Source organism: Stenella coeruleoalba (genome assembly GCF_951394435.1).
Source record: "Stenella coeruleoalba genome assembly, chromosome: 12".
Classification (NCBI taxonomy): domain Eukaryota; kingdom Metazoa; phylum Chordata; class Mammalia; order Artiodactyla; family Delphinidae; genus Stenella; species Stenella coeruleoalba.
Window position 1 is genome coordinate 39027959 of NC_137158.1, and position 21392 is coordinate 39049350.

Here is a 21392-nt window from a genome sequence, read left to right on the forward strand (position 1 = left end):
ATAACCATACAGCAATCTTGTCAGTTTATAATAATAATGATTAACTCCTATTCTTGGCAGATTTAACAATATATTAAATCTGTAGTACAGATTTAACGACCAGGAGGATCCCACATGCCGTGGAGCAACTAAGCCCATGTGCCACAGCTACTGAGCGTGCGTTCTAAAGCCCACAAGGCACAACTACGGAGCCCAAATGCCACAAGTACTGAAGCCCGCGCGCCTAGATCCCATGCTCCACAACAAAGAGAAGCCACTGCAATGAGAAGCCCACGCACCGCAACGAAGTGTAGCCCCCGTTCGCCGCAACTAGAGAAAGCCTGCACGCGGCAACGAAGACCCAAAGCAGCCAAAAATAAAAATAAATAAAATTAAAAATTTAGTAAAAAAAAAAGATAGCTGTTAAAAATGGGCAGAAGAACTGAACACACATTTTTCCAAAGAGGAAACGCATATGGCCAACAGACACATGCAAATATACTCGACATCATGAATCATCAGAGATATGCAAATTAAAATCACAATGAGAGCCGCAAGAGGGAGGAGATATGGGGATATATGTATATGTATAACTGATTCACTTTGTTATAAAGCAGAAACTAACACACCATTGTAAAGCAATTATACTCCAATAAAGATGTTAAAAAAAAAAAAACCCACAATGCGATATTACCTCAGACCTGTCAGAATGACTATCATCAAAAAGAACACAAATAACAAATGTTAGCAAGGACTGGAGAAGAGGGAACACTTGTACACTGTTGGTGGGATGTAAATTGATGCAGCCACTGTGGAAAACTGTATTGAGGTTTCTCAAAAAACTAAAAATAGAACTACCATATGACCCTGCAATTCTACTCCTGGGTATATTTCCGAAAAAATGCAAAAACACTAATTTGAAAAGATAACATGTACCCCAATGTTCACAGCAACAGTATTCACAGTTGTCAAGATAGGGAAGCAACCTAAGTGTCCAACTTGGAGGATGGACTTGGAGGGCATTATTCTAAGTGAAATAAGTCAGACAGAGAAAGACAAATATTGTATGATATCATTTACATATGGAATCTAAAAAACACACCAGCTAGTGAATATAACAAAAAAGAAGCTGACTCACAGATGTAGAGAACAAACTAGCTGCTACCAGTGGGGAGAGGAAAGAAGAAGGGTCAATATAGAGATAGAGGATTAAGAGGTACAAACTATTAGGTATAAAATAAGCTACATGGATATATTATACAAAATGGGAATATAGCAAATATGGAGTATAACTTTTAAAAATTGTGACTCAGTATATTGTACACCTGTAATTTATATAATATTATACATCAACTATACTTCAATGAAAAATAAATTACTTAATTATTTATTTTATTTTTGGCTGCATTGGGTCTTCGTTGCTGCCTGCAGGCTTTCTCCAGCTGTGGCGAGCAGGGGCTACTCCGTTGCGGTGCGTGGGCTTCTCATTGTGGTGGCTCCTCTTGTGGAGCACAGGCTCTAGGCGCGTGGGCTCAGTAGTTGCGGCACACGGACTCAGTACTTGTGGCACACGGGTTTAGTTGCTCTGCGGCTTGTGGAATCTTCCCCAAGCAGGGATCAAACCCTTGTCCCCTCACTGGCAGGCAGATTCTTAACCACTGTGCCACTAGGGAAGTCCTACTTAATTAATTAAAAAGAAAAGCTTTCTTCAACAATGTGGAATCAATCACTCAGCGTGCGCTTCCCGCTCAGCTCAGAGCTGGCCCTGTCCTCTCTCAGCAGCCCTCCTGGCGCAGTCCTCCGAGGCGCGGCTTCCAGCAGGGGTCGCTGTGCCGCTGCCATCGCCGCCGTGCCAGTGCGCACCGCCCAGCCTGCTCTCACCGCGCCGGCGCCGGCGCCGGCGGAAGGGGAGGGGCAAGGGCAGGGCGGGGTGTGGAGTCCGGCGCTCGGCGAAGCCATGGGGTGGGGGGGCGGGGCGGGGAGGGGGGAGAGGCGGTGACGTACAGGTAACTGCGCCCCTGCCCGGCGTGCGGTGGCCCCTGTTCGCTCCCGTTTCTGTTGCAAGCACATGGGAAATACGGGCAGGGCGAGCTCCAGTCCCCCTCCCGCGCTCCTGCCAGGTCTCCGCGTGAGTCTCTGGCGTCCTGCCTCAGCCGGGCCAGCTCGGGACGCCCCGTGGATCCGGGAATTCTTAGGGGCCTTGCGAACCCGGCGGGCCGAGGCCGTCTTGCCCTGGGCCCGGCCGTTCCTGTTGGCTGCAGACGCAGACCGCGAGCTCGAGGACTCTGGTGTCCAGTTTCCCTTGACCTTGAGGACCCGGGAAGGTGCGCAGCCCGACGGGGGTAGGGAGGGAGCGAGGGGAACATGACCTTGTCTCAGCACTTGGTCAGCCTCTGAGGTCTCCAAAAGAAGAGAAGATTTTTGCTTGCAGTTGAACTAAAAGCAGTTAAATCAGGTTTTCCATACGGAGTAGTTAATAGGCCTAGGAACATGGAGGGATTTCAAATGTCCCGCAGGTCAAGGACAGCGTTGCCTCTACATTCCAGTCGTTGCTTTTCTTACAGCCTTCGGTTAGTTCACCGATTTTATGTCTCTCCTGAAGATTTCACTCTAAACCTTCAGGCCTCCTTCCGTGATACTCCCCTTACATCCACGCCGTCGCCAAAGAAATCTTTTAAAAAGCACTCCTATCAGATCACTTCACTACTTAAGGTCTTGCTATAGTTCTCATGCGTTCTGGGTAAGTCCAAGCTTTGATAGGGAAGGCCCTTGGAGATCTAGCCTCTTACCCATCAGCCCAGCCCCATCATTGTTCTTCATTCTAATGCACCGTTTTTTTGACCTACTTTCACAGTATTTAATTAAGCACTTACCATGTGTCAGGCACTATTCTGGGCACTTGGGATTGAGCAGTAAATTATATAACATAGCAGATAAGTGCTATTGCAAAAGAAAGTAGAACGGGGCAAGGGGAGATTTGGAGGACAAGACACCTGTTAAATGGAGTTGGAATGAGTAGACCTCATTGAGGTGAAGGTGATTTGTCCATGCAGTTATCTGGGCTAAGAGTGTTCTGGGCAGCTGGAACAAAGGATCTACCCAGAAGTGTGCCTGTTGTGTATGAGGATCCTCAGGAAGGAGCTGAGTGAGCATGGGTGAGAGAGGCAGGAGATGAGGTCAGAGCGGAAATGAAGGGGATAGATCACACAGGGACTGTAGGCCAAGGGAGGGATTTTGCTTTTCTCTGTGCTTTTATAAGGTTGTGAGGGAAGGAGTGACATGATATAAATTACTTTTTAAAAGACTCACTCTGACTGCTCTATGGAGAACACACTGTAATGGAGCCTTTGTAGTAATCCTGGTGATAGATGGTGGCCTGAATCTGTGGTAACAGTGGGAATGGTGAGAAGTCATGGGATACTGGACATGTTTTGGAGATAAGCCACATGATTTCCTGACATTATGGATCTGAGTACGGGGGAAAGAGAAGAGTCAAGAGTGACTGGAAGCCTTGGTTCTCAGGAACTAGAAGGGTGGAGTTACCATTAACTGAGATGGGGAAGGCCACAGGTAGAGCAGATTTGGGCTTAGAGATATATCAGGAGTTTGTTTCTGGGCCAATTAAGTTTGAGGTGCCTGTTATGCACCCAAATGGAGATGTCGAACAGGCAGTTGGATATTTTGTCAGGGTTCCCAAGACCACCCCTAGGTTCATTGATTTCACTAGGAAGACTCAACAGGACTCAGCTGTGGGTCATGGCTATGATTTACTACAGCAAAAGGATACAACATGCAAGGTAGAAGATGCATGGGGCAAAGTCTGGAGGGAACCAGGTGCAGTCTTCCAAGAGTCCTCCCAGTGGAGCACACAGGACATGTGGCATGTCAGCACCTCTGCCTCAGGAAACAATTACCTAGTTTGTGGGTCTCCAGGCCCCTTCTTTCTCTGCTAGCTACTGCCTCTGTTAAACAGTGGGAAGAAGATGTGAAAGGAGGTGAAATGCAGATCTGTACAGTTTGCTCATTCCTAGCTCTGATTTGCTGGAGTTGGAGATTGAAATAAAGTTTAGAGACTCACTGGCTTTCATGAAGTCATGATCTGGTATCTTCTGCAAAGTCAATATTGTAAGGATGTAATGTATGTCAGTAAGTAGTCTTTCTTGTCCTGAGATTTTCCTTTTTAAAATAAATCATTGAGGGAGTTCCCTGGTGGCCTAGTGGTTAGGATTTCTGCTGTGGCCTGGGTTTAATCCCTGGTGGGGGAACTGAGATCCCTGCAAGCTGCATGGCACAGCCAAAAAGAAAAAAAAATCATTGAGAACTATTGTTAATATTTTTCAGTAGCAGTCAGTACCCAAGCTAATTTGGGGGAGTGAGAAGAGTAGAACCAGTGTTTTCATACGTATTAGTGTCTAATTCAACCTTCACGACCACCCTGTGAGGTCAGCACGTTAATTACAGCCGGAAGACTCACCTAGTACAGTGTGCATGGCCCTTGGTACATGTGGACCAACATGGCCTTTTGTAGGAGGAAGCATAAGTACAGTACTAGATGTAAAGTGTTCATGGTGTGTATGGTTTATGTTGTAAGAATGCCAGGATAGCACACTTGGGAAGTAAAACTGAATTATTGTCTGTTTCAGGTCGTATGAGCCATGGCTATGACTAGCATCAGATTGCCCAGCAGCGTTTTAAGAAAGCCAGATGCCTGGATTGGGCTCTGCGGAGCGCTACGAGGGACACCTTCACATAAACACTGTGCTTCCTGGAATCGATACTTATATTTGTCTAATACCAAGTTAAATGCTTCAAATTATAAAACATTTTTCCATAACATTTTCTCACTGAGACTCTCAGGGCTTTTAATATCTCAAGAATATATTTTCCCATTTTCCATAAGACTCAAAAGTAATGTAAGCTCTAAAAAATCCACTAAAAAGACTCTGCAAAAAGTGGAAGATGAAGGGGACTCTGATGAAGAGAGTGAGCATCATGAGATGAGTGAGCAGGAAGAGGAGCCAGAGGACGACCCCAGTGCGGTCAGAGACCATAAGGACCTGGACAAAGTAGTGCAGTCTTTCCGATATGATGTTATCCTGAAGACAGGCCTAGATATCGGGAGAAAGTAAGTATATGCGTTTTAATACAAAATCGCTTGTCCGCTTGTTGGTTATTTTAAAGCAGCATTACCAATTACGTGGCTTATATTATGGTGAAGAGTAACCATAGATGTGAAAGGATCTTATAGGTAATCTGTTCCAATTATTTCATTCTATAGATGAGAAAACTAATTCCCAAAGAAGTCAAGTGACTGCCTGCAAGTCCCACATGGCATATTTCCTTGATTCTAAGACACAATCAACTTTGTAAGATGAACCATTGATGTAAAAACAGCTTCTTGGGGAAAAAAGGAATCACCATGTTAGATGTATATAGCAAGCATAGAATGCACCTGGGTTTCACAAACGCTACAGTGAGAAGGTACCTCTTAGAATCAACAGAAGCAGTATAACATAGTGGTTAAGACTGCAGGCTTTGTAGCCAGACTACTGGGGTTTCAATCCTGGGTTGTGTGTGACCTTGGACAAGTTACTTAAAATCTCTGTGCAGTTTCCTCATCTGTAAAATGGGGGTAATAGAACCAGCTTTAGAAGGTGGTGGCTAGGATTAAATGAGTCTGTCTATCTACCTAAAGCATTTATAACAGTGTGTGGCACATAGTGGGTACTCGGTATGTTAGCTATGATGATGAAAATACTACGTGTGTTCATACATAGTGCATAGAGACACTAAGTGTAACTTTCAAGATTTCTTTAATATTCTCATTCCTTCTCTGCTAGACTAATTGTATAAGAATAGTGATCCTCATTGTTCATTCATTCCTTTAGCAATCATTGTGTGCATACTGCATGCAAGATAAGAACTGTGGTATGAATAATAAATTAAGAAAGATTCCCTTGTGTAATTTGTATCTTTATGTTCTGATTTAAAGGCATAGTTCAGTTTTTAACTCTGAACCCACAGGCACCCTGGTCGGGACTTGAATGTTCTCTGAAATCTGGCAGGCTCACGAGGGGCCTCTCCCTCTCTCACAGTTGTAACTGCTGCTGTTCTTATTAGGAGAACCCCAGATGTCAGTCGCCTGGAGTCAGAGCACTAAAACGAAAGGGCACTCGTTTTTGTCTGTATCCTGCCCTGGTCTGGTTGTCCCAGTGATCAAATTCAGAGAGATCAGCAGCTGCTGGATTGGCACTTCCCCATCCTCAGTGCAGATTAGCAGAGGGTTTCTCAATAGCCTCACCATACATGGGGTGCCTGGTTTTTCTCACAGCACGTGAAGGGAAGGGAGTGCCCACTCATTATGGCTGTCGTGAATCACAGGCGCTACCACCTCTAAGGTGACTGCTGTAGGGGGAGTCACGTGGAGAGCACCGGGCCCATCCTGAATGCGCTAGATGCGGGTTCCAGCCCCCTTGGAAACCCCAGCAGGGCGCTGGTTACCTGCCTGCTAGCGCTAGCAGGTCTTTGCAGCAGCCAGCGTGTACTCGGCAGTGCCCTTTGGTCTCCCTGTTTAGATGTATATGGAAGCAGTTGACTTTCACTTTCCCAGCACCCAGAATGGAGATTTTGTGGGGAGGCCAGTCACTGTCAGGATAAGCATTACAAACAGCTGGTACTTTTCTCAAAATTATATAATTGTTTTGAATATATTTCTATTTTAAAGCACTTTGATTTTTTTCTTCTTTTTTTAGCAAAGTGGAAGATGCATTCTACAAAGGTGAACTCAGGCTGAACGGGGAAAAATTATGGAAGAAAAGCAGAACGGTGAGTTTTGTTGTTGTTTTTTTGGCTGTGTTGGGTCTTCATTGCTGCGCGCGGGCTTTCTCTAGTTGCAGTGAGCGGGGGCTACTCTTAGGAGAGGTGCGTGGGCGTCTCATTGTGTTGGCTTCTCTTGTTGCGGAGCACGGGCTCTAGGTGCGCAGGCTTCAGTAGCTGTGGCCCGTGGGCTCAGTAGTTGTGGCGCACGGGCTTAGTTGCTCTGCGGCGTGTGGGATCTTCCCAGATCAGGGCTCGAACCCGTGTCCCCTGCATTGGCAGGCGGATTCTTAACCACTGCGCCCCCAGAAAAGCCCACAGTGAGATATTATGACAGCCAGATATTTTTGTTTGTTGTTCTTCCAGTACTCAGTTAATGCCTCCCCCAGTTTCCCCCGGGGTCCTTCTTTGGAGCATCAGTGGCTCCTCGTGTATGTCTGTCTTGCCCCCTCTAAGGTCTCCCTCAGGCCTGGTCACACAGCTTCAGTTACACAGACCACTTGCTCTTTGCAGCCATAATGACTTTGAGATGAAGCTTTCCCTTTCTTTACAAAATTTTAAGACAAGTCACTATCAGAACTGGCAAAAATCTATTAAACTTCTAAGTCATTAATGTTAGGCCCGTGAAATCATAATAATCAGGCTAAATCCATGTAGAGGTTTCTTTGGCCTGCTGTTACCTGAGCAGATGTGCAGTTCTGTTCAGCTCAGCAGTAGCCCCCAACCCCCAGTACCTGCTGGATACACTGCTCTGTGTGCAGGGCAGCCATCAAAAAGAAGGTTTCATACTTCCTGACAGCTCCATATCAGTACTATTGTTAAGTGAAAGAATCACCCACAAGTGTTATAAGAAAATGTATTTCTAGTATCCAGTGTTATAATAAATGATATATATATTCTTTTAAAAATGAATTTTTGTAAAAAGTTACATATATACATATATAGAATTAAAATATTAATACTACTAGTATTTATCTTTGAGTGGGGCACTGTGGGTTATATGTTCTTCATGCATTTTATTTTCTGAATTTTTTACGAGTATGTTTCACTTTTGTAATTGGAAAATATAATGATAGTAAAAGTTAACAAAACAATTTTAAAAAGTATATGACAGAGACCCTTAAAAAGTTTGGAAGACACAGACCTATGAGGCATTGGCAGACATAATCTAACTCTTAGTCAGTGTCCAGGGAATAAGTGTTCCAGGGAAGTTAGACACACTTTTGAAGGTTGTTTTTATTTTAGCTTCTTTCATATTTCAAACACTCCTGGGATTGGAGGACCTGAGCTGCATCCTGTACCCCTGGGACATGGGAGGGTGTGAGCCATTGGCCACGGACCTGGGTGAGCACTGAGGCTGTCTTCAGTCTCTGCTCCCCAGACTCAGAGTGGTTCTTGTAGCTGAGTGGACAGGAGGGGGGATCCCCAGTGCTTGTCTTGGCCGCCAAGTCACAAGGCCCAGATCCCTCTGATGGCACCTGACCTGACAGGTTCAGAATGCAGGTGTCAGTCCTTGCTCAGTGAGCTGTAGGAAATCAAGCACTCCAGACATGCACCTGGAGATCAGGTCCTTCTTGTCCCTTAATTGCTTTTTCCTGCTTGTAGCCCAACCCTCTTCTCACCAGCCACAGTGTTCCAAAGACAAGATCTGTTCTTGGTGCACAGTGTCTCTGCCAGGGCCTCATTTACAGACACCATAAATCTATTTTTCTCCCTGTGCTTTGAGATATTGTTAACTACAGTCTAATTGCTGCTTCTTCATTCTGCCTTGGGTGTTCTGTTGTCTTGGCTGCCTTCCAGATTTCTCCTGAGGGTCAGCAAAGGAAGGGGCCAGCATTAACACTCGGCTGCCTTGTTACTAGGAGGCCTGGTAGCCATAGTAACTGCAGCTAAGGGGAGATTGGAAATGTAGATGCTTGGAACAGCCCCTAATTCCAGCCAGTTTTGCTTTGTGCCTACTGTGCCGTCTCCCACGGTAAAAGGGACAGGGCTTTGCAGGGAATGAGGAACACCTCCCCTTCCGTGGCCTGCTCCGTGGGGCCTGAGCCTGGCTGCTGGCTGAAGGGTCAGGCGCCTGTCTGATGCTGCAGCTCTAACCCTGGCTGCCTGCAGCTGAGCAGAGCTTTTCTGTGAGTTGCACACCAGATGGGGCCCAGAGTGCTGTGGGTGCTGGGTAACTGTTGACCTAAATAGAGGGTGTATGGAGCCCAAATATGGGACTGAAGCCTTCCTAACCTCACCTCTCCCTGGGATTCACCGGGTAAAGGAGAAACATTGCTTCCCTATTCTCTGCCCTAGAAGAAAGCCACCAGAACGATCCACTCTCCTCTTAAGGGGCAGACATCACACATAGTATATCCACGAAAGGATACATGAGAAGGGTTGCCTTTTTCTCTGTATACCCTTTTATACCTTTTTTTTACGTATTGTATCATGTGCTTATATTACTTATTAAAAAATGAATTTTAATGACACAAAGTTATGCCAAAAAAGGTAAAGCAGAGTTCCCAAGCCGTGTATTTCTGAACATTGATTTTAAATGTCTACACAGTTTGGGCAAATGGTCATGTAAAAAATAAAAATTGAATCCAGCAGAACTTCAGGAGGACTGACCGCCCCTCCCCGCAACTCCCCACTCCCCCCTCTGCCCAGCCCAGATGATGCCTTCAAACCCACAAGGAGAAGTGGTCTTCATGCCTCGCTGTGGTTTGAGTCTCTGCTTCTCAGCCCAGAGGGGAGAGTTAATGGTTTAAAATTAGCCCCTGTGAGTTTTACATCCAGCTGCCTGGATTGACCAGTGTGGCATCATGGTGAGCAGGCATGCATTCCCACGTTGTAGACTTAGTATTGGGCCTACGGAAGCCTTGAGTGGGTGGCTTGCCCTAGTGAGGTACAGATATCCCAACAGCGTGAAGTTAGACTGCCTCAGGGCATTCATCGACAAATGAGGCAAACATAAGCATTTGGCACCATGCTCCTTAAACAGAAGCCCCCAAGTAGGCTTTTGAATGGGTACCTGTGCCCACTTAGAGTCCATGGCCCACACATGGAGGTCTGTCCCTGTCTTTCTGTCCATCGCTTCACCACTGCCCCCATCCTTGGCTTGGAAGCGGTGGTGAATGGTCTGAGACGGCCTCTGGTCATCCTGGCTTGTGTTCTAGTAGAAGCATGTGGCACCTGGGTCAGTTTATCCCCTTCCTGAGTTGCTGGGCAGATCCCCTGGGATCCTGAGCTGCCAGGACCAGGTGTCTCATGGGCTGTTTGCACCGTGGCAGCACTGATGTGACTGCCCCCAGGGCATGTCCTGCACTCGCTCAACCCAAAGCTCCCATCTGGACAAAAATGGGTTTGACCTCAGCCCTTTTAACCCAAGTCAGCATCCAGCTCGACCCTCTTTTCTGTGGCATTCCATCCTTGTGCGTTGAGTCCTGTCTCCTTGATGTGGCATCACGGGCGCTAGCCAATGCTGGAAAGCAGTTTATTTACTTCGATTTCTTTAGGAGATGCAGCTGACCGTTGTTCCACTGTGACAGATTTCCAACAAATTGTGCCCTGTCCCCAATGATGTAGCTTAACTGTGTTGAAATCAGTGAAAGTGTTACACTGAAAATTGTCTTCTCAGTGCATGTAGTAATTACTGTGCTCATAATCTCTAAGGTTGTGCCCCGCTTCATCTTTTGCCACTGTTACAAAATAAATGCTTCCATTCAAGTGTTTCCTGAAGTCATGCAATAGACAAAACTGAAGCCACACAGGCCCTGTCCACGAGCAGCCAGTTGTCTCAGCCTGAAGGAGGGACACTGGCCCCTACTGAGCCACATGGTTCTGAGGCATCTGCCCGGAGAGGGGGGGCCCTCTCACCTGGAAGCACTAGGGAGAAGTGACCATTACAGAGGAGTCACCTGTGCCCTGGGTGGTGGTCGCCCAGTGAAAACTCAAAGGAGAGATGTTTGCATTGGCCGAGTTTCCCAAAATGTAATGAAGGTTCTGTTTTCTTTTTAATTTTCAGGTGAAAGTGGGAGATACATTGGATCTTCTAATTGGAGAGGATAGAGAAGCAGAAACAGAGACAGTGATGAGGATTCTCCTGAAAAAAGTGTTTGAAGAGAAGACCAGCAGTGAGAAATACAGAGTGGTGTTACGGCGGTGGAAACAGTTAAAATTGCCTAAAAAAAGTACGCTCAAATAAATGGATTGCTTTTTAGCGATAAAGCTGCTTTCTAGTGGTGGGGGAAGGGGCCAGGTTAAAAAGAGGACGTTTTTATTAAAATAAGGTTCTCCTACCATTTGTGGAATCTCCTGAGCCAATTTTGTGGAAGTCAGCATTCGTATCGCGGCTCCTATAGACGCTTCCCTTGGCCTGGATTTCCCTCCCAGGCTTGATTTGTCCACAGTTTGACCTCGTGAGCATGAGTGAGACATGTGCTGAATGAACTAAGCCCAGAGAGGGTGTTCATGACCAGCCTGCTGTTTCCCACGTTAACTACCTCAGGAGGCAGTGCAAAATAAATTGGCCTTGTTCTTAGTGTCATTTCAGTTTTATCCCTGTCAACCAGCTTCCCTGGGTTCAGGCTTCTTAAGGCAAAACCAAGCCAAGTCAAGGTCCCCTTTATCTCCTTAGGGGAGCAGCACTGGGAGACCCCTTTATCCACTGGCCTTTCTGAATTACCAACATGTTGGCCTTAGTTCCCTTCAGTTTGTCTCCAGAAGTCTGGATAGTAAAGTTGTTCCAACTGATTCCAAATGGGCTAGTTAGGGCCCATTTAAAATTAATTGTTTAGGGCATGGGGTTGATAGACTAAGGCAGCTGGAGGCCTTTTGTATGGCATGCAAATTAGGAATGGCTTTTACATTTTTATTTTTATTTTTTTTGTGGTACGTGGGCCTCTCACCGCTGTGGCCTCTCCCGCTGCGGAGCACAGGCTCCGGACGCGCAGGCTCAGTGGCCATGGCTCACGGGCCCAGCCGCTCTGCGGCATGCGGTATCTTCCCAGACTGGGGCACGAACCTGTGTCCCCTGCATCGGCAGGCGGACTCTCAACCACTGCACCACCAGGGAAGCCCGGCTTTTACATTTTTAAAGGGTTGTTTTAAAAAAAGAGAAAGGAACATATGGCAGAGACCTTATGTAGCCCACGAAGCATAAAATATTTACATTGACCTACAGAAAGAAAGTGATGACCCGCCCTGATTTAAGCGATGGTTTACTTTTCAGGTGAAAGTAGAAAATACACAGATTTTATCAGTAAAGAGAATAAAGAATCAGAGACTAATTATTCTAATTCTCAACAAAGTGTTATAAAAGGGACTAAAAAAACAGAGTAGTAATAGAAAGGACACACACATAATACACATCATCTAAGAAAAGGGCATCTGCATAAATAAATTGGTTTGTAGATTCCCAGGAGCAGTGTGCTAGCACTGGAAGGGTTGGCTCAAATAGACTTATTAGACTCTGTTGTGTCATAAAGACCGACTATGTCTGGGTCCTTTTATTTGCCCTCCAGGAATTCTTGAGAATTCAGGTTAACTGATACAGAAGGGAAACTTCTGTAGCCCAAAACAGTGAGATGTTTGGTCACATGAGTCTCGAAGTCTTACCAGCTCAGATTTCAGAGGAACTCAGGAAAATTGATTTTTATTTGAAAGCTTAAATCAGCTCTCGGGAAGCAATAATATATACTGTGCAGTGTAACAGAAGGAATTTTTCTATTTTACCACTTGTTAATTAGGCTTTTACATCAGTGAAAATAGTATAATTAATTTCAACACGAGTTAATTATGAGTTTTAATTTAGGAGATTATAGTAATGATGATGCTTTTTCTCATTTTCTTCACCTCTCTGTGCCTTTCTATCTCTCCTTCCCTGCCACCCTCTCTCCCTCCCTTCTCTTGATTGCTCTTTGGAAAGTAATAGAAAGCCAACTAAGTCTTGCATGGTGAGGGGCAGCATGACCTGGTGATATATGTCAGGGGTCCTCGTTTTTAGGCTCTATCTTGCCCTTAGCAAGTTTGGTTACCTTGGTTATATTCTGGCCTTAACCTCTCTGAGCTTCAGCTTCTTCACTGGTCAGGAAGGGATCAGGATACTAATTTCCTTACCTTGTTGAGTTCAGTCTTCAGAAGAGTTAAAATGTGTTGTGTGAGGCAAGATGAGTTGATAGTAGCTAGAAAGCAGGAAGGCCCATTTGAAAGGCTGTTGGAAGCTCTGTTGGTAATTAAGTACCTCACCTTAGCTGGTGGGATTTGACCCATTACAGGCTTCTCTGTTTTTAAAAATCAAAATAAGCAAAAAGACGTCTGATGGTGGAGACTGTTGGTTTGGTCATACCACATGGCAAAATCTGATCTCTCATAGTTGTCTACAGCACAAGGGATTTAGAACATATTTATGAAACAGCAGAAACAAAAGCAATTCATAAAGATTTATGGAACTCTTGCAGCTCACTCTGTGATAGCCGCTTTATAAATGCCATCCTGGCAAGGCCTCCGCAGTGAACATGTGACCAACATGATGAAAAACTTAAAAGATTTGGATGTTTCTAATTCAGTGCTTCTCAACCTGGCATGATTTTACCCCCCTGGGGACATTTGGCAATGTCTGGAGATATTTTTGTCTGTCACAACTGAGGGGGAGGGGGTGGGATGGGCGTCAAATGGGTAGAGACAGGTGATGCCGCTAAACATCCTACAGTGTACAGATAGTCCCCACGACACAGAATGATCAGACCTTACATGTCAGTGCTACTGAGGCTGAGATGCCCTGCTCTAGTGGGGTGACAAGAATTCTTTCTTTCAATAGGTCTGGCTTTCACAGCAATCAGACAAAAAAGTAATAAAAGATATCCAAATCGGAAGGGAAGAGGTAAAACTGTTATTATATGCAGATGACATGATACTCTCTATACAGAATACCCTGAGACTTCACACAAAAACTATTAGAACTGATAAATGAATTCAACAAGATAGCAGGATATAAGACTAATATACAGAAACCTGTTGCATTTCTTTACACTAACAATGAAATATCAGAAAGTTAAAAAAAAAAATCTCATTTAAAATCACTTCAAAAGAAAAACAAAAACACGCAGTGGTTGAGAGTCCGCCTGCTGATGCAGGGAACACGGGTTCGTGCCCCGTTCTGGGAAGATCCCATATGCCGCGGAGCGGCTGGGCCTGTGAGCCATGGCCGCTGAGCCTGTGCGTCTGGAGCCTGTGCTCCGCAACGGAAGAGGCCACAACAGTGAGAGGCCCGCATACCGCAAAAAAAACCCCACAAAAAACAAACAAAAAAAACCACAAAAAAACCCAAATACCTAGGGGCTTCCCTGGTGGCGCAGTGGTTAAGAATCCGCCTGCCAGTGCAGGGGACACGGGTTTGAGGCCTGGTCCGGGAAGATCCCACATGCTGCGGAGCAACTAAGCCTGTGAGCCACAACTCCCGAGCCTGTGCTCTAGAGCCCACGAGGCACAAGTACTGAAGCCTGCGTGCCTAGAGCCTGTGCTCCGCAGCAAGAGAGGCCACCACAGTGAGAAGCCCGTGCACCACAACAAAGAGTAGCCCCCACTTGCCGCAACTAGAGAAAGTCTGTGCACAGCAATGAAGACCCAACGCAGCCAAAAATAAATAAAATTAAAAAACAAAAAACCACAAATACCTAGGAATAAACCTAACCAAAGAGATTAAAGACTTATACGCTGAGAACTATAACACATTGGTAAAGGAAATTGAAGATGATTCAAGGAAATGAAAAGATATCCCATGTTCTTGGATTGGAAGGATTAATATTGTTAAATTAATATTGTTAAAATGGCCATACTACCCAAAGCAATCTACAGACTGAATGCAATCCATATCAAATTACCCATGACATTTTTCACAGAACTAGGACAAATAATCCTAAAATTTATGTAGAACTACAAAAGCAATCCTGAGGAAAAAGAATGAAGCTGAAGGCATAATCCTTACTTCAGACGGTACTAGAAACTTACAGTAATCAAAACAGTGTGGTATTGGCACAAAAACACATATAGATCAATGTACAGAATAGAGAGCCTAGAAATAAACACACACTTATGGTCAATCTTAAAAGAGGCAAGAATATACGATGGAGAAAAGACAGTCTCTTCGGCAAGTGGTGTTGGGAAAGTTGGATAGCCGCATGTAAATCAATGAAGTTAGGACACACCCTCACACCATACACAAAAATAAACTTGGAATGGCTTAAAAATACAAGACATGACACCATAAAACTCCTAGAAGGTAACATAGGCAAAACATTCTTTGACATAAGTCATACCAACGTTTTCTTAGGTCAGTTTACCAAGGCTATAGAAATAAAAGCAGGGGCTTCCCTGGTGGCGCAGTGGTTAAGAATCCGCCTGCCAATGCAGGGGACACGGGTTCAAGCCCTGGTCCGGGAAGATCCCACATGCTGTGGAGCAACTAAGCCTGTGTGCCACAGCTACTGAAGCCTGTGCGCCTGGAGCCTGTGCTCCGCAACAAGAGAAGCCACTGCAATGAGAAGCCCTTGGCAACTAGAGAAAGCCCGTGGACAGCCACGGAAGACCTGACGCAGCCAATAAATAAATAAATAAAATAAATCTATTTAAAAAAAAATAAAAGCAAAAATAAATGGGGCCTAATCAAACTTATAAGGGTTTTTTAAAATATATATTTATTTATTTATTTGGCTGCGCTGGCTCTTTGCTGCTGCATGCGGGATCTTCGTTGAGGTGTGCAGGATCTTTAGTTGCAGCATGTGAACTCTTAGTTGCAGCATGTGGGATCTATTTCCCTGACCAGGGATCGAACCCAGGCCCCCTGCATTGGGAGTGTGGAGTCTTAGCCACTGGACCACCAGGGAAGCCCCCAAACTTTTTTAAAAAATTAATTTATTTTTGGCTGCATTGGGTCTTTGTTGCTGCACACAGGCTTTCTCTAGTTGCAGCGAGTAGGGGCTACTCTTTGATGTGGTGTGTGGGCTTCTTATTGCGGTGGCTTCTCTTGTTGTGGAACATGGGCTCTAGGCACGTGGGTTTCAGTAGTTGTGGCATGCGGGCTCTAGAGCGCAGGCTCAGTAGTTGTGGCGCATGGGCTCAGTTGCTCTGCGGCATGTGGAATCTTCCTGGACCAGGGTTCAAACCTGTGTCCCCTGCATTGGCAGGCAGATTCTTAACCACTGCGCCACCAGGGAAGTCCGGGAAGTCCCCAAACTTACAAGCTTTTGCACAACAAAGGAAACCATAAACAAAAAAGGAAAAGACAACCTACAGACTGGGAGAAAATATTTGTAAATGATGTGACCAACAAGGGCTTAATTTCCAAAATATACAAACAGCTCATACAACTCAATAACAAAAACAAAACAATGCAATCAAAAAATGAGCAGACCTAAATAGACATTTCTCTAAAGAAGACGCACAGATGGCCAACAGGCACATGAAAAGATGCTCAACATCGCTAATTATAGAAATGTGAATCAAAACTACAGTGAGGTACCACCTCATACAGGTCAGAATGGCCATCATTAAAAAGTCCATAAACAGGGCTTCCCTGGTGGCACAGTGGTTAAGAATCCTCCTGCCAATGCAGAGCACACGGGTTCGAGCCCTGGTCTGGGTAGATCCCACATGCCACAGAGCAACTAAGCCTGTGTGCCACAACTACTGAAGCCCGCGTGCCTAGAGCCCGTGCTCCGCAACAACAGAAGTCACCACAATGAGAAGCCCGTGCACTGTGATGAAGAGTAGCCCCCACTCGCCGCAACTAGAGGAAGCCTGCACACAGCAACGAAGACCCAATGCAGCCAATAAATAAAGAATAAAATATATTCTTTAAAAAAAAAAAGTCCATAAACAATAAATGCTGGATAGGGTGCGGAGAAAAGGGAACCCACCTACACTGTTGGTGTGGGAATGTAAGTTGGTGCAGCCACTATGGAAAACGGTATGGAGCTTCCTCAAAAAACTAATAATAGAGTTGCCATATGATCCAGAAATCCCACTCCTGGACATATATCCAGAGAAAACACTATTTGAAAAGATGCATGCACCCCAATGTTTATTGCAGCACTATTTACAATAGCCAAGACATGGAAACAACCCAAGTGCCCATTGACAGATGAATGGATAAAGAAGTGGTATATATATATACAATGGAATAAGATTCAGCCATAAAAAAAGAATGAAATATTGCCATTTGCAGCAACATGGATGGACACAGAGATTATCATCATACTAAGTGAAGTAAGAGAAAGACATATGATATCACTTATATGTGGAATCTAAAAAATAATACAAATGAACTTATTTACAAAACAGAAACAGACTCACAGACATAGAAAACAAATTTATGGTTACCAAAGGAGAGGAGGGGCAAATTCGGAGTATGGGATTAACAGATACAATCTACTACACATAAAATAGATAAACAACAAGGATTTACTGCATAGCACAAGGAAATACATTCAATATCTTATATAATGGAAAAGAATCTGAAAAACGTATACATATATATGTGTGTGGGTATATATATGTATATATACATATATATATATATTTGGATCACTTTGCTGTACAACTGAAACTAACACAATATTGTAAATCAACTATACTTCAATTAAAAAAATAATAAAAATAAAAAATATCTGGCTTTCCCAGGAAAGTCTGAAAATGCTTCTAGTGTATGTTTGCAGTTTTTAAGGATGAACAATTTAAAGTTATGACTATTTTTGTAGAGCAGGGGTCCCCAACCCCTGGGCTGCGGACTGGTACCAGTCTGAGGTCTATTAGGAACTGGGCCGCACAGTAGGAGGTGAGTGGCGGGCGAACAAGCGAAACTTCATCTGCCGCTCCCCATTGCTCCCCATAGCTCACACTGCCACATGAACCCAACACCCACCCCCCTGGCCGTGGAAAATTTGTCTTCCATGAAACCAGTCCCTGGTGCCAAAAAGTTGGGGACTGCTGCCGTAGAGGCCTATCCAATCCTTTTACCAGTAATGGTTAATCCCTTCAAAGAAATAGCTCTCCCCTGGGCAGTGTGACGCTAATTGCATTTCTCTGCCAAATAGCATTTACTATGTTCCATGGAAAATTATATAGACGGCTAGGCAATAGTTTCATTATTTTTTTAGCATTTTGGGGAGAAAAGTAGACATTTGGGGGAAAATTCTTAGGTCATAGTTTATTTGGTCAATAATGATTGAGGGAATAGAAACTACCATTTTTCAAGAAACTAAAAACAAAACAGATTTCCTTTGGAGAGGTGGTGTATATTCTGTGAACTTTCTTAAAGGGTGTGCAATGTATACGAGGCAAGTAAAGAGACACTCTACGGAAGTCCTGCCTTATCTTGGTCGTATGTATTTTGGCTTTCAAAAAGTTACTGTCAGAATTAGATAGATAACCAACAAGGACCTACTGTATAGCACAGGGAACTCTACTGAATATTCTGGGATAACTTAGAAAAGAATCTAAAAAGGAGTGAATATATGTATATGTATAACAATCACTTTGCTGTACACCTGAAACTAACACAACATTGTAAATCAACTATACTCCAATAAAATAAAAATAAAAAAAATTAAAAGTTACTGCCAGGGTTATCAGTCGGCTTACTGACCATCTTGAGAAATTAGAAACTCCATCGAGCAGACTCCATAGAGCAGAATGTGAGCATCGCCCAAATGGCTTCTGAGTCATATGGGTGGCTTAAGATGAGCCACGGTAGCAGGATTTTCACCTTGGAAATCAGCAAGCACCGTGAAACAGAATGGATTTTTCCCTTGGAGAGCCAGTTGTCACACATTTACCAGCACACCCCTGGGTGGAATAGGGAGGTGCACCCACAAGAGTTTCCACTGGGAGATGCCGGGGCACCAGCACCCACCCTCCAAGTTCTTCTTTCAAGTTATCTTTTCTCTTTTCTTGTTCTCACATCGTTCCACATGTCCTCCCCCCTTACTTTAGCTAACCATTCTAATGTGCTTAATGTGTATCTTTTTGCTGGTATGCAGTCTTATAAAATGTTTTGTTGTTCTGTGCACATATTATAAATATATTTATATATTATAATTATTATATTATAAATAAAATAAAATATATTTTAAATTTCATAAATGACATTACTATATATCTCATTTTGTATCTTACTTTCTTCACTAAGCCCATCCATGGCGCTCTAGGCACATCTAATCCATTGCTTCTCACTGCTGCCTAATAAATACTGAAGTACATCCACCACATTTTGCCCACCCACTCTCCCAGTGACATTCTCCCACCCAACTCCCCTCACCACAAAAAACACAGTGCTGCTTTCTCTCCAGGATGGCTGCACCAGGCTGCCCTCCCACCAGCAATACCCAAAGTACCTATAGACTCATAGCCTCACCCAGCCCCTGGCATGACCCAGCTTTCTAATTTTTGCCAGTCTAATTATGAGTATAAAGAGATACAGTTAGTTTGACATACACTCTTCGTAAGTTCTCTCCACAGCCTGTGCTTCTGCCTTTTGGTAGCTGCTACAACCAGTCTGTGCTTGGCATTTCTCTGAGGGCTCTGAAATTGGACACAGCTTTCTGAGACGGCCACTCTCCCGTCCTCTCAAAGACACGCTTGATGGCCCGTTCTTGTTTTAAGATTTTTTTGTTCGTTATTAGTTAACAGACCAGGTATGTCAAAAGATGGATGGTGAAAGTCAACAATTTTGCAAGATCCTGAGGACATGGGTCACTCACAATGCACTTCTTGATTCCCTTGTGGAGATGTCAACTGTATCCAATGGACCTTCGATCCTAGGACTTTATCCTTAAAGTTGGAGGAACCTTCCCCAGGCCAGACAAGTGAAGGCCCAAAGACTGATTGCAGTCAGAGTAGAACAGCAAGTATCTAAAATGGGCAATTTCTGTTTAGAAGTCTGGACTGGTAAAGCCCATTTCTGGAGTCCCACTCAGAGGGGCTGCTTATATTAGATACTTCCCCACAGAATGTGTAGGGAATTTTCTTTAGGATTGTAGGGGAAATCCCTTAACTCTTGATTCTGAGACAGATAAATCTAAGGTGAGGCTACAATAATAGCAGCCAATTCTTTGGACTCAAGCAATCAGTATTAATTACCTGAAGACAAGGCAGCCGTCACCATATGCTGAAGGATATGCCTTGTCATGCCTGGCACCGTGCCTGCACTGCGATATCAGCTGGTCAGATACAATGGGGAGACTTGGGTTTAATACCTCACGTCAGAAAGAGCAGGATACCTAGCAACTGTGTTTCAGCCTGTGAGAGACAGGAGACTCAGGAACCTGCACTCCGGCAGGTGTACCTCAGGCCAAAGCCTGACCCTGTCCTCCTGCCACGGCCTCAGCCGTCTGCACCTGGGCAGAGCCGATGTCCTCAACCTGCTTATACCCACATGCATCTTGAAAATCAACCGAAGGCAAGAGGCATCATGTTTTATACTGTTTACCATCAGACCCTTCTCTCCAAGCTCAAACAGGCTTCGTACCTACCAACGAACAAGGCTTGCTAGAATCATGAAACGGTGCCCAGGAGATAGTAGAGGTTACAAATATTTTTGCTAAATGAATGAACTTCCTTTAGAGGCAGAGATGATTCTTAACTGCATGCCTTGTTCTATTTCCTGTGGCATTGAGAGGTTTCCTGAGTCAGATACTCTGACTGGGGTGGATCCAGGAGCTCAGCGACTGTGGACAGTCAGCAAAACCCCAAGTTAAACAGCCGGGAACCACCAGGCAGACAGACGAACAGATTTAGTCCACACAGCTACATAAGCGGCAGCGTGGAAATCAAGAGCACAAACTGGGGAGTCAGCCTGGCCATCGTTAGAGGCTCCCAGCTCTGCCAGCATTGTGACCTTGACCAAGTTACTTAACCTCTGAAAGCATCCCCATCTGTAAGATGGGGAATACAAATATCTATCCCACAGGGTTTCCGTGAGGAATAAATGAAATAACGTACGTCACACCCCTAGCACATTCCTGACCCATTGCAGGAGCTTAGAGACTGGGAGCTCTTCTGAAAAACACGACTCCCTATAATTTAAGGCCCCACCGTCACTTCTGAATACACAGCTGCCACACCGCAGAAGCTTCTGGAAGGAAAAGCTGTGGCATTCCATGTTCTCAACCTCTGTCAAGGACACAGTTCACCATCTGGACTACACACTCTAGAAGAACAAACAAATTCCTGCTCTTTAAAATAAAAGCAATGGGGCTTCCCTGGTGGCGCAGTGGTTGAGAGTCCGCCTGCCGATGCAGGGACACGGGTTCGTGCCCCGGTCCGGGAAGATCCCACATGCCGCGGAGCGGCTGGGCCCGTGAGCCATGGCCGCTGAGCCTGCGCGTCCGGAGCCTGTGCTCCGCAATGGGAGAGGCCACAACAGTGAGAGGCCCACATACAGCAAAAAAAAAAAAAAAAAAAAGCAATGGACAGGCCTCCCCCTGCAGAAATGTTCTGGCAAAAGCTACCACGTTTGGCCAGTGACCCTAAGCCCTGATGCTGAAGCATTTGTAAACCTGCCTCTTCCCACTGACCTGAAAGCTAAGATTTCGTTTATCACTAGTTAAGAAGTCAGG

At 44.8% G+C, this 21392-nt stretch overlaps 1 protein-coding gene across 1 annotated transcript; it reads left to right on the forward strand.

Moving 5' to 3' along the window:
* The first annotated feature begins 1985 nt into the window (after positions 1-1985).
* Positions 1986-11133, forward strand: MTRES1 (mitochondrial transcription rescue factor 1). Its single transcript, XM_079939476.1, has 4 exons — positions 1986-2303; positions 4623-5104; positions 6732-6804; positions 10805-11133. The coding sequence occupies exons 2-4, from the start codon at positions 4635-4637 to the stop codon at positions 10982-10984; spliced, it is 723 nt and encodes a 240-aa protein (XP_079795602.1). The 5' UTR covers positions 1986-2303; positions 4623-4634; the 3' UTR covers positions 10985-11133.
* The last annotated feature ends 10259 nt before the right edge of the window (positions 11134-21392 follow it).